The sequence below is a fragment of the Carettochelys insculpta genome, chromosome 2 (genome assembly GCF_033958435.1).
Source record: "Carettochelys insculpta isolate YL-2023 chromosome 2, ASM3395843v1, whole genome shotgun sequence".
NCBI lineage: Eukaryota > Metazoa > Chordata > Testudines > Carettochelyidae > Carettochelys > Carettochelys insculpta.
This window is the reverse complement of record NC_134138.1, coordinates 49,879,588-49,893,774: the sequence shown is the minus strand read 5'-3', so window position 1 is coordinate 49,893,774 and position 14,187 is coordinate 49,879,588. Positions and strand designations below refer to the sequence as shown.

General features: G+C 41.2%; 1 protein-coding gene across 4 annotated transcripts in view; it reads right to left on the bottom strand.

Annotated features, from left to right (window-relative positions):
* The window catches only part of RUNX1T1 (RUNX1 partner transcriptional co-repressor 1), a 151,023-nt gene extending 141,247 nt beyond the window's left edge, over positions 1-9,776 (bottom strand). For 2 of the 4 annotated variants that reach the window (XM_074986948.1, XM_074986951.1), the window contains exon 1: positions 1,643-1,794. Coding sequence is in view for 1 of the 4 variants with exons in the window: in XM_074986952.1 (XP_074843053.1) it covers positions 9,275-9,302 (28 nt within the window). In the remaining 3 variants the exon portion in view is untranslated. Of the gene's footprint in view, positions 1-1,642; positions 1,795-1,918; positions 2,066-9,274 lie in introns of those variants that run through there. The other 2 variants (XM_074986952.1, XM_074986950.1) reach the window with 2 other exon arrangements.
* Positions 9,777-14,187: the final 4,411 nt, after the last annotated feature.

Here is a 14,187-nt window from a genome sequence, read left to right as displayed (position 1 = left end):
CATTACAGATACTTAGGTATCTCTAAATTAATGTACACATGTATGCATACATACAAATATGCACGTGTTATTTATAATCTATTAAAAGAAGAAATATTTAATACTCTAATGTTCTCTCTGTATGCAACTCCCTCTGCTTTCACCTAAGAGAATGATGGTGGGGAAGGATGATCAGGGTCCAAACTGGGCTCATTTTATACTTATCTTTGTTTTTGTACACAATCTACTTATCAGGTGTAGGTCTAGTCTAGCAGGTGCTTTGGAGCTACCAAGGCTGTGATGAGCAGGTGTCCTCATAGAAAAATATGGTAAAATTACCCAATCAGCCATTCAGTTCATATATATCAGTGTGCTTGATGCTCAAGTTGGAAGTATCTGGACTTGTATATAGAAACATAAATAGTTATTCTGTTTGCTTCTGAACAGGTAAACTCTGCAATGCAGCAGCAGGTAGCAAAGACCCTCTTCCCTTCTGCATAATTTTTAGTGTAATTAAAGAACCTTCTTAGACTTGCTACATGTCAGGTCTTTTTTTAACTGATAGAGCTCTAACCCTTCTGAAGTACTCTGCTACCATTCATTACCATTCTGCTTCAATGATAAGGTAAGCTGACGGCAGAGATGACATACAGTAATATATGTGCCTCTCTAGCCAGTTGGTTTGTGAATTTCAGTGTTTCATCATGCTCACTGAGGCAATCACAAACCTGAAATGTCAATATGTTCAGTCAATGGAAGTAAAATAATAGGACTCTATTGTCTTACTCTATCGATCTGATGCTGTCAACAAGGATACATGCTCCCCTGGCTTTAAACAAATTTTAATTAGGCTTTTAGTTACTGGATCATATATATCTATGTAAACATTTCACAAAGTGATGCAGCAACAGAGAGATTTTAAACTTTTCTTTATACATTTTCAGTGATCTATGGTTGACTTTTTGTTTCAAAACCAACTCCTTCGAAGGAGATTTTTAAAAGACCAAAGAGAGAGAACGAATGCATACCTAAACTGACAGAGAAACCTCATGTTTAAGCAAAACAAACCCATCACACGTACATGAAATTTCTCTAAGAGGAATGGCATTCATCTTTAGCACGCTCCAAAAGGAGACGTCTCCAATAAAACAATTTAGGCAATGGAAAAAATATTACCAAATTAGTGTTTCCTATTAAAAAGGCGGGTGGGAACAATTATCTCTCCCTCTTCCTCCCAAGGAAGCCACACTTGGAGTACAAACAAAAATCTCCGGCGTCTGATGGAACACACATCCCCTCCTTGGGAGGTTATTTGTTTGTTTTGGTGCTGTGGCCACTCCCCATCCCCAGAGCAGCGTGTCCCCTGCAACACCTCCGCTCTCCTCTCCAGCCAAGCCAGGGCGTGAGTAGAAAGGAGACAACCCCCCGCCTCTCCAACTCACTCCCAAGCCTCAGCGGCTCCCTCCCTAACGAGAGCCTACTTGCCACCCATTCTCACCTAATAAAATAGCTAATCGAGCCGTTCCGCTGCTGATTGGCCGCCCCCCGCTAATGGTTGTCCGCGCTAGGCCAGAGAGCAGCTATTGTTCCCCCTCTCGCGCGTCCCACCCGCCGGGGCCAAAGGGAGCCCACGGCGAGAGAGGGGGGGCTGGCTGCAGCTCACCTTGGCGAGTCCGGGCGGAGCGCCGCCTGCCCGCCAGCCCCGCGCAGCGCAGCGCGGCACGAGGTAGCGCCCGGCGAGAGCTCGCCGCGTGCGGCCTCGGCGGCGGGGAGAAGAGGGGGCAGCGCAGCCGAGCCGAGCCGAGCCCAGCCCCTTCGGAAGAGATTCGTGGGGGAGGGGGGGGGATACCCTCTCCCTCCCCCCCACCCCCACCCCTCACCCAGTGGCCTGGCGATTAGCTGCCGGCCAGGGCCGGACCCGGGCAGTCACCAGACGCACCCGCTGCTCAGCCGAGGGAAGGGCACGTCGGAGGGCGCTGTGGTGCGCGGCCAGGCGACTGCGGTACGAGCGCGACCCAGCCGGGGGCAGCAACAGCCGCCGCCAGTGGAGGGGAAGCGGCTCCCGCGGGGCGCTGCTCCTCCTGGCTCGCGCCTGGCACCACCACCTGAGGGCCCGGCCCAGGCCAGGTCCCCTGGCTGGCGGGAGAGAGGTACAGCCCCCCCCCGGGTTTCACTCCCATGTGGCTGGCCCTGCGCAAGGCTCCTTCCTGTTGAAGCTCAGGCGGCTTTCAGCGTCTCTCCCCTGGCAGCTGAGCAGGAGGCGACTCTCCCGCCTTGGCTGCTGCAGCCCTCCTCCTCCAAACCGGCCCAGCCCCTCAAAGTGCCTCCTGGGGTGGGTCCACAGCAGGGTTCCCATATTTGAACTTTCAGAAAGGGGGACAGCCCTGCGAGGGAGCGCATCTGGCTCACTAGCGCCCAACTCAGGTTGCATTAATGTGTTACAGTATATCTAGTACATTCATACAACCTGAGTTGGTAGATGCTGATCCAGATACTCTCCTTCTCAGGGGTGTCCCCTTTTCTGAAAGGTCACATATGATAACCCTAGGGCTCACTCATCTAACTAACCCAACAGCAGAGCTGCCATCCAAGAATGCAGCTTCCCCCATGATTTCATTTGTAACTGCTGGAAGATCTTTCTCTCTGGTCCTACCATACACGCAGGAGAAAAGCTAAGGTCCAATAGGGCCCTTGATAGCATTTATTTGTTTTATGGTTCCCAGTTTGTTTGGGGATATCAACTGTTCATCCTGCTCGGTGCAGAGGGCCCATCATTCACAGGAGCTATGAGCTCTTGATGTGGCTACGGCACAGGAAGATGGTGAACTAGACCATGTCCTAAAGCAAACTGATTGCTTTCTTTAAAGGTTTAAAGTACATCCATGGTTCATTTAACTTTGAAAAAGCTGACCGGATGAATCCGAGTCTAGCTAGATACTGGAAGGGAAGGATTGTCTACAAGTCACAAATGGAAGGGGCCAGAATAACTATGAAAAAAACAGGTTGTTAGGCTGCTTATCTCACTCAAGTCTAAAAGTAAGTCAGTTCTCTCTCCAATAACATTCATTTATTTTTAAGAAAGTGTGCTTCTCTTGAAAGTCTGTGGAACAGCAAAATGAAGGCTGAGATAAGGACAATGGCAGAACACACACAGTTGAGAAAGGCGGGCATTGTTTAGTGAAGCTCCGCTTCCAAAATCACAAGGCTAAAATAGCCAAGATTTTCCACAAAAAAGAAATAAAGGGAATTCGATGCCCTATGCAAAGTAAAAGCAGAACGTAGATGGGGGGAGGGTGTGTGCGTGAAAATTGTGTCATTGGAATGAATGTCAGATAAAAGGGGGACTGTCACAAATCCTGCGCTAATCCAATAAAGTGAAAACCTCATAGTATCACTGAGACATAGCACAAGGTATTTTTCTTTTTATTCTTCATATACCACTGCAACTGTATAGTTAGTCCTAGAAAGCAGGGATTTGGCAAATGTTCCTAACACAATGGTCATTTGACTAGACTGAAGATAATCTGGGAATTTTACATGTCTAATTTAACACCTGAATCTCTACTCTCAGAAAGAACACCTTTCCCACAGCTTTTATAGTTGATAGTTATGTGTTTGGTTACTTCTAACATTTCATATGAAAAGAAAATATAGTCAATCCATTTGAAGCATGGTTTTATTGCACTTAGATATATTCTGAATTATAATTAACTCAATATGCCAGGTACCACACCACTTTCATCCTACAGCTGTTCTCTCAAAATATTGCCTAAGAAGAGGGGATGCTCTATTTATTCAAGAAATTTGGGGGGCGGGTTCCCCTGCAATACTATACTATGAAGTAAATTAAGATCTGCCAAACCTTTATTTTCCAATTAATATGCATGGCTAAGATCTACAATGACATTTCTGGCAAACAGTTTTACTAGAAGAGAGGCATGATTCCTAGTGATAAAAATACACAATCCTTTCTAAAGCACACAGTTTGCTGTGAAAACATCACAGTTAAAAATAAAGCAGTGTATGGTAATATGTTCAGAGTATAAATGTATAACAGAAGCAGTGTTCCATAATCACAGCTGTCTCAAAGTCTAAGCTGGAGGCTAAAAACCTTAATTTCAACTGACTGTTTCATAATAATGAGTTACCTTCACATAAAGTCCATCTGCCCCTGGCAGATAAGTTTTGAAGCATTAAAATAGATAAAAATCTAACATTTTCTTTTTTGCATTGAATATGTGAATTCTAGCATGCCATAATGTGAGAATTCCAACATATGACCATTGTGGCATAATATCTCATTGCTCAGCTTGTCATTACTTCACTTGTAATTCTTATGTTAATTATGTTCATAATTACTATAAACAGATGTGGTAGAAATTCATGTGACCTTTTACTACAGAATGCATTTCTCACTTCTTTCATGTTATTTTAGCACATATATGAAAACATATTAAAGAAAAGGCAATTTTGACATGCTATGTACCTATATAATATTAAACATACCCATTTTTCTCTCATGCTTCAGTCAGAGAAACTTCTCTGTCAATATAGCTAGATGAGAATTAAATCTAAAGTCTATCCTGATATGCGATTAAATCTGATGATTAAAATGAATATTTTTACTTAATTGAACTAAACCCATAACTGAAGCCTAGAATATAAATAGTGTTGATTTTTATTCTGCATCTTTGTTAATGCAGCATAATTCTGCCTCACAACTATAAGTGCATGATAGACATAGAGCAATTCATTTGACTCACAACCTAACCATCATCCTCTGTACATAAACCACATTTACAATAAAATCACTATGGATTTCATTAGCAGAAAGCCTACTCAAATTTCATTTCTTTGGCCCTAATCTATAATTAGTGTGGACAGACAGGTGCAAACCCTTCTCTTATACAGATGGCTACTGGAAATGGTGCAAAGTAGCTCCTTCTGTTTAAACAACACACAGATAACCTGCCCTGCTCTTATCATTTACAATTACTTCCATTATACTGAACTAATGTTTACTTTAATAGCATGTCCACTGTTCTCTAAACACTATTTGGAAACTTTTATATCAATGGCAACAAAATGAAGATGTAAGTCAATGTCTTTCAGATTAAAAGTAATCATTTGTGTTGAAATCAAGTTCCTCTTTTTAAGATAACTTATGTAATTTTTCATTTGATTTTACAACCGCTACTCATTTTACTTAAAATGCAACATCATATACTGCTCTTTTTCTGGGATCTTTAAGCTTCCATATATTAAACTAGACTAAACCAATATAAAATAAACAAGAGCAGAGTAGCTATGGTTATAAAACATGTCTTTAAATTATAACATAAAATGTAAACAGCACAAGCAGGGTTGTGTTGAAGTTTAGTTTTGAAATATATACATTGTTGGTTTCACATTTAATCTCCCTAAACCTTTCATTTTATCAGATCTATGCTAATGAAAGGAGATTAAGACATTCCAAAGACTGTTCTTTTAAAATCTTGTTTACGCTGTTTAATGCTGATGCTATTTTCCATGTTAGCACTTGTTTAAACTCATACAAATATCTTTAGTTACAAATTAAAGGCTACGTGAAACACACAGGACCTTGCTAACTACATGTCTACAAGTTTTTGAATGAGCCGGATTTAAAAGGAATTCCTTCTACGTGCTTTTAACCAAACCATGAGAATAATCTTCACACAACAGCAAGCACGTTATTTCAGTTGACAATTGTATGCAAACTTCAAGAAGCCTTAAGTTGCTACAAAATAAAGAAAAAGCTCTTTAAAAATTGTGACACTCCCTAACCCTTCCCTGCCCCACCCCCCAACAACCCTACTAGTATCCTTTTTCAATTAGCTAAAGACTTAACAGTAATGGACTGTAGCAAGTGGATTTGAAGATGAAATGCCAATTGTAACTGCTTTCCCCTCATCCCCCCTGCATATACTGCAGATGCCTATTTTTCCAAAATGTCAGGCTACGAGGAGCTCCGCAGTCTGCATAGAACCTCAATGGAGAAAGCTTTGCATTCACTGCCTGTCAGCTGAACTTCATTTCAGAGAAGTGAGAAACAGGATTTGACAGAGGAGAATGTATGGAGCTGACGAGCCCCGACTGACCAGTACTCCAGGTGGAGCACCCCCACAAACAATACTTTTTGCATCAAACTCCATGTATGCAGAGACATATGCAGTATAAATATAGATGCCTAAGTATATACAGATGAGACACAGTGTGGTGACTTTGGCAAAAACTTGAGTCAACATTAAGTGGTCAAAAATTGCAGAAGACAATGTTTTACTTGAAAAAAATTTTGGAAAGTATTTGAAAGTTTGAAGCCTTTGAAGAAAAACAACTTGGGCAGCAGTTGCCAGCAAACAGTGACCTAACGCTGCTGTCTGCATTCCATTACAAACAGAATGTTTCTTGTCTCTAAGACCAGTTAGAAACAAAGTAGTGTTAGGTATTAGTGCAATTATTAAGGCTGAGCTCAGGAAGCACTGCTGTCTTAAATACTCCTTGTTTGGTTTCAGATTGCCAGATACTGACAAGTCTTTTTACTTGTCCATTGTATAATTGAACTTTATATCATGGTGAGGGAAACAACCTGATGCATGAACCAGAGTAACAATGATTACATTACAGGCTAAAACCTGATAAGATGATCAGAAAAGTTCTCAATAATCAAATAAGATAGCTGCCTAATTAAAAAGGCTTATTAGTGAGACTACAAGATAGATCACAAATAGTGTAGCTATTATGCAATAGGATGTTTACACTGTAGCTCATTTCAGATAATTTTTCATAGTATTTTTAAGTGGGAAATCCAGGAGTACATGGTGCTAAAAATAGAACATATAAACAATGCAGCTGAAGTTTAATAGTCACTCAAGCTCAAGGAAATTCCCCGATCATATTGGATTTCCTAAGGAAATCAGCCCGGAACAAACTGAATGAGTTTTCAGACTTCCACTAAAAAGGTCAAGCATCAGCTTTAGCATCCATTAAAAACCAGTTTCACCATTACTCTGTTATCCAGATTCACTAGTACTGTTCATGCCAACGCAGATCAGAAAATTTGGACAATACAGTTAAAAGCTACAAAAATCTAACAATGTCTCTCTTCTAGATTAGGATAAACCTCTTGCCTCAAGCTACTATGATTAATAATAACAAAGCTGCTAATTTAAACTTCCCACTAAATTCTGTCAGGATGTGGAACTGTAGAAGAAGAGGCTAGATACAGCCTGTAAAGAGAAGTATTCAGAAAACTACATTCACCCTAATGCTAGCCTTTTTTTTTAACTTTTTTATTTTTTAAGAAATACAATAATGATGTTTTTAGCTAGATAGCAACAGATAAGTTTAAAAATCCTTTAAAATTTGTGCAGGTGTTAAACTAAATTACAAAAACAAACAAACAAACTAAAGCTAGTCCAAAAATGAAAATATATCTCCTGCTTTGGTCAGCAACTGAGACCACCATCAGTGGATAAATCAATTTGCAGCAGCTGTGGACAACCATTTAAGTCTGGGGCCTGAACAGATTAATTAGGGGAAGCAATGTTAAAAGTTAAAGGGGTCAGCGTTACATTAAGTACATGAATTTTTGCTGGAGCATATTGCTAGCACTACATTCCAAGGCTCAGAAAACATCCTCCTGGTTAGTCAAGGGTATGTCTATAGCCTGATATTTGGCAAGTCAATGTCACTTGAAATATTTTGCAGAAGATAAAGTTCCTTTCAGGTAGATTACTTTCAGGAGATATATATATAGCTCACTCAAATATTGTAGATTATGCTAAACTAGTAGTGATTTTTTGCATCACTTTATTTTAAGATATCAGTAAGCAATATACTACTATTTACAGGTATACCAATGTGCATTATATACATATATTAATAAATATTTGCCATAACTTCAAACAGAACAAATAGCCTATTTTCAATTTTGTCATATTTTACAATAGTAAATTTGACTAATTTTACTAGAATCTCACATTTGGATGACTGATGTACACAATCTGCCTCGGTAGTCCTACATTAGGAGGATGACCTGGACAGAACAATAGGTCTTTTTCAATATCCATTGTTATGATTCTCTACCGTACATTTCAAAAACAGCAGACGTACATGGACAATCTCTGGGATTTAAGATAACCTCTGTCGGCCAAGACGATGGTCTGATGCTGATCCTTGTAGTGCAGAATTGCAAAACAATGGTACACTAACCCTTTAATATGATTCTAGAGCACTGAGTATTAATACTCGATTCATCCAGCGACAATGACTGGGTCTCCGGACTAAATATAGCGAGAGAAAAACTTTTTAGCGGGGGCTTAGGAGGATATTTTTCATCTATCTTCTCTTTCTTCTGCTCAAACTTCTAAGTTTAGAAGGTAACATTCTGCCTCTGTGGGCTGAAAACGTTTCCTTATGCATCTCTGTGTCCCCCTTTGTTCCTTTAGGTAATTTGGAATGACAGGGAGGTATATTTTTGCAGGCATACACTACACTGCCAGTCACCGACAAGAGACTCGCCTCCTCTAGGACGCCACACTTAAAGTTGCAAGGTACTTTCCGGTCTAAACGCGATTGGAACCCCTGGAAGCTTTGTCAATTACGCAGGGACTCATCTTAACTGATCCCTCCCGGGGCTCTGCATTCTTTCATCTCCGCTTTTGAAACGCCAAATAATGAACGACTGGAATCCAAATCTTTTGCAGCAGATTCCAGGTTATCAGCGTCAAATGGGGTTGCAGCTTTAGAAATGCAACATACAACGCTGCCCCCTCGTTTTAGCAAGCGGATAGCTTGTCAGACTGGCAAGGCAGTTCAACACGACGTGCGCTGCCTCAAATACTTCTTGCAAAACAGCCAGCAAGGATGTTGCCAACACTACATAATCCGACTATTGTAAGGGGCGGGGGGGGATGACCCGAAATATTTCAGGCACTCCAGCTCACAGTGGCTAGCGCCGTGGTCTTGCGGGAGAAGCAGTTCCTAAAAGGGGACAAGCCCTACGACACACAAGAAGCCAATGAAACTGGCTGGAAATGCTAATTTCCCCGCAAACCTGTGCGGTTTTCTTGCTGCACTCCGAAGAGTTATGAGCGCAGAGCGGTGCGGGCAATTCTAGCCCTGCAGCATCGCTCCGAGAGCCCGTTAATCAGCCCCAGCCTAAACCCCAGTCCTACAAGGTAGACAAGAACGGGGAGCCCGACGCCCCCCTCCCGCGTCCCCCAGGCGGTGCGCAGCGCTGAGAAGTCCCTGCACGCCCCTTTTCGGTACTCACACTGAAAAGGCCCGGAGAGTCCCACCATTCGCCACAGGCTGTGAGCTGAAAATAAAAGTTCCCGTCCTCCTGGGGGGAGAGCCGCCAGCCCAGGCTGCTGGAGGGCAGGGGAAACGGGGAAGGCGGTGCAGCGCAGCTTCCCGTCCCAGGCCAGCTGATCCACGGCCACAAAAAGTCCAAGCGAGCCGAGCAGGAACTCCAGCCGCTTCTCAACGCGGGAGCAGGGCGAGGGAAACAACTGGGTCCCGGGGAAAGAGCCACAAATAAAACAGTCTCCAAGTAAAGAGAACGAATGCCCAGGTCCCTTCCCGTTGCTGCTGCAGAGCAGTGTGATCTGGACTGCAGGGAACTGCTGCTGTCAGGGGTGGTGTCTCTGTCTGCCTCTCTCTAAGAAGGCGATGCATAGATTTGCAGGGCTGCCTTGTGTCTGCTTTGGAAAGGAAGCTCCATGCAATGTCGTGCAGATCCGCCCGCAGAAAGACTCCGCCGTGTCTGTCTCTCTCCTTCTGCTACCAGCCACCTCCAAAGTCAAACAGCATACTGCAAGCAGCCGGCCTGGCTTCGCTACCCAGGTGCAGGGGGGGAGGGCTTAAAGCAGTGGGAGGTGATAGAGGTAGGAGACATCTGTGTCGTGAGGAGGTTAGTGGGGGTCAAGTATATGTTAACAATAGGCGAGCACAGTCCCTCTTGGGCAGTCTGCCTTGCCTACTCTTTCTCTCTCTCTCTCTTTTAGTGGATGGACATGTAACTTGCTCCCTAATGATGCCTTCCCAAGGCTGCCTGCTTTAAGAGTCCAGACTGCCCTGCAGTAACCCAAGACAAACACTTTCCCTAGCCATCTGGAGAGCTCCTGGCTTCTCTGCCTGTATCTCATCACTGTCTGAAGAGACAGCACTGCTAGAAATCAAGCCACTCTCAGATCTACTCTCTAATCCCCTTCTGTTAGCTGATTTTCAGTCAGACTATTTGCTTTCGCATTAGTTAATAGCCTTAGAGAAAACAATTATCATTTTCTGTTTCCCTTTGTTTTTCACTCTAGAAAGAGTACAGTATTGAGGAAGGCCTCTTTCTCTTTTGAAGAAATATATGGTCTTTCATGTCCTGAAAAACCCATATGCAGTTTCACACAGGGGATTCTGGATTCTTCTAAGAGTAAAAGCATAATCATAGTGAACTAAGCAGTGAACGTGAATTACAAAAGTCTATAATTAAGCAATATTAGAATATTTAAAAAACACAAAGGGCAAATGTTGGATAAACATTTAAAGGAGGATCTATGAAGCTGATGCAGAATAAAATCCTCAGCTTGTAATTTTCTGAGAAACAATAGTACACTTTGACAAACTACAAAATAGTCTTATTTTTATATCAGTTTGACTCTGTTATTTGATGTACAGTATTATTTGTACGAAAGCTACACCTGTGCCCGAATCAATATAAAGAAGATGTTTCCGTAAAACACACATGTTCTCAAGTAAAAAAATAAATAAAAATAAAAAAATCAATGCAGTTACTACATAGGTTGGGAGTGTTTTACAGCAAGTTTAAATTAAAAGTGCTCTGTTTGTAAATTCTGTTGAACACCCCACTCTCCAGTGTCTAATGTTGAATAAAAACTTTACAGCTGCCAGATCACTGTGCCAATATGCAATATTTATGCCCACGTGCAGGAGCTATGGCCCTGATCCTGCAAACACACACATGCTTAACTTTAAGCACATAAGTAGATCCACTGAAGGCAGTTGAACTGTTCAACATGCTTAAAATGAAGCTTGTACATGTCTCTAGGACTGAAGACTGGGATTAGTATTTGCTCCTGTGATTAGCCTTTAAGATTTCATAGGTTTATAAAATATGTTTATAGTCTGGATAAATCTGCCCTCTCCACTGATATAAATAGGACATGGAACTTTTATAGGCATCTTCATATTTGTTAATATGGGATCCAAAAACACTGACCTCAGAAATCTACGAGAAGTCCTGTAGCACCTGATATGCTAACATATTTATTGGAGCATAAGAGTTCGTGGGCAAAGATGCATCTGACAAAGTGGGTCTTTGCTCACAAAAGCTTATGCTCCAATAAATCTCTTCGTTTGTAAGATGCCACAGGACTTCTTAGTGTTCTTGTGGATGCAAACTAACACAGCTACCCCTCTGATACTTATGAAAATCTAACATGGTTTTCTAATTTAAAATTGTCATTTATTACAAATTTCCCCATCCCCTTTTAGTTAAAGATATCTGTAGACTTTTCAAGCCAGAATCTTTACACTTGCAATGAAATCTAAAAGTAGCAAAATACTGTGAAGTAGTATGTATTGTAACATTATCTGGTGAAAACAATACTATTTTGCACACCTGCAATTTCCAGGCATTAGTTAAGCTTCACAGTGCTTGTGATGTAGGTAAGTACCTTCATCCCCATTTTGCATACCTGTGAACAGAGATTTTGATTAAGCAAATTGCCAAAGGTCATAGAGCAAGTCAGTAGCAGAGTTAAGAACTGACCCTCATGAGTCCCAACTACCAGTTTTAAAAGTTCATAACTTTAAAAAAAAGTCACACCTTTACCTCCCTATTAACTTTCATGCACTTTCAGTCTACAAGATCTAAGTATTTAAAACTTTCAGCCACATCCAAATTAGAGGAAGGAGTAAGCAGAAGATTCATAATCTCCTTTTATCTCTACCAGTGACACAGTTACCAATTTTGGTGCAAATATCTTAACATTTCCAGACCTTGGATTTCCATTTGTAAACAGAGGAGAATATTTACAGTTACCACCATTTAAAAAAATCAGCACTAACCATTATTGTATATTGGAAACACAAGGTGAATGAGGTAATATCTTTTACTGGACCAACTTCTGTTGATGAAGGAGACAAGATTTTGAGCTTACACAGCCATGAAGACAAGCTCTGTGTAAGCTCAAAAGCTTGTCTTTCACCAACGCAGTTGGCTCGGTAAGAGATATTACCTCACCCACCTTTTCTTTCTACTATCTTGGGACTAAAACAGGAACAGCAACACAGCAAACAAGTTATTGCCTAGTATTTCTCAATATTTAGATAGGGGGAAAGCCTGCATATGTACCAGTGTGTGAGCAATTGTAATTTGTTAATAGTGACCACTGTTCTTTCCTCAGAGTTGTTAAGTGAGTGAAGTACGGTCCCCTAACTACTATTATTGTCAACACTTTCTTTTTACACATGCTTCAGAAAGAAGTATCAAAGAGGTAGCCGTGTTAGTCTGTATCTTCCAGAACAAGAAGATGTCCTGTGGCACCTTATAGACTAACAGATATTTTGGAGCATAAACTTTCGTGGGCAAAGACCCGCTGCATCTGATGAAGCGGGTCTTTGCCCATGAAAGCTTATGCTCCAAAATATCTGTTAGTCTATAAGGTGACACAAGACTTCTTGCAGAAAGAAGGTGCATTTTATGATACTGGAAGGATAACCATGTTATCTGAAAATTATTTCGGATGTCAAAAATAGCAGTTTTTATAGTAATCCCTGACTTTGCAAACACTTAAGCAGATGACAAGTATCAGCTTGGTAGCCGTGTTAGTCCTGTGGCACCTTATAGACTAACAGATATTTTGGAGCATAAGCTTTCATGGGCAAAGACCTGCTTCACCAGGTGCGATGCAATCTGACAAAGCGGGTCTTTGCCCATGAAAGCTTATGCTCCAAAATATTGGTTAGTCTATAAGGTGCCACAGGCTTTCTTGTTACTTAAGCAGGTGATTAACGTTACGCATATTTTTGCTACAGGTTAAGGTGCGATTGGCATGATTCAACTATGTGCATTACCATGTTATAATACATGAGAGCAACTTAGACAAATGTATGGTTGCACATGAAAATCAAACCGTGAAATATCCCGCTCTATATTTGACCAGTTTTTGGCCATATATAAAATGATCATATACAGAAAATACGATGACTTTTTCAGTCAGTAGAAGAAGTATTGAAATGCTCAGGATCAAGGATAATTCAATACACAATTTCACCTCTGTGCAACAAAGTATTGGTATAGAAAAATACAGATGAATGTTTTACTTCCCGCAACTGTCACTGTCCTCCAGATCTGTTTAATATTTAGTTAACTTCTATTTATTAGCCATGTATATAACAATTGTTTTGTGAAATAAAATGAATGTTAAAACCAAAGTGTTAAGACAGTAATATGCACTGTATGTTTTACCATGTTTGTATATTCCTTTTTCTACAAGATACAAATTAAGTTTATGATAGGTATACATTTTTGGTGAATTTATTTCTTCATTGCAGTGCACTCTGAAAAGGGATCAATTTACTTCCCACTGCAGTGCATTGGAATTTGACCTTCATTTCAACGTAGGGTTGGGCTCCAAGTGTATGTACCATGGGTTACTATAGTTTTGTATGACAAGCACTGATTTTGACTGAATATCATAGCAAATGGTCATATAAAACTAAATAGAACATTAAGCTAGACTCTTGACAGCTTTAACTTATGAACCTTTCCCTTAGTCACATTTTTCAATTTTTCCTCTAATTTACAAATGTATTTTGCATGTTAGGGCAGGCCACACTTCATTATCATTTCATTCATTTCTAGCACCTTTTGTAGGTTATACATTACAGAGATAGGAAGATAGCTATATTATTTTCAATAATATGTCTACAGTAAACTCTCTTTTAACTGGTATTCACACTATTGAATTCTCAAACAACTGGCACCAGGTGCCATCCCAGCGCCAAGGTCTTCTCCTCCAGGAGCATGTGCTGCTTGGAGCTGCCTGCCTATCCCATTCTTCCCCTGCCCATTGGTCACATGGGGAGCAGAATCCAGCCATTGCTCAGGGAGTGGCACGTGCCTGGTGGCCCCTGGCACTGAGGCATCCCTGAGCTGGAGGCCGGGGA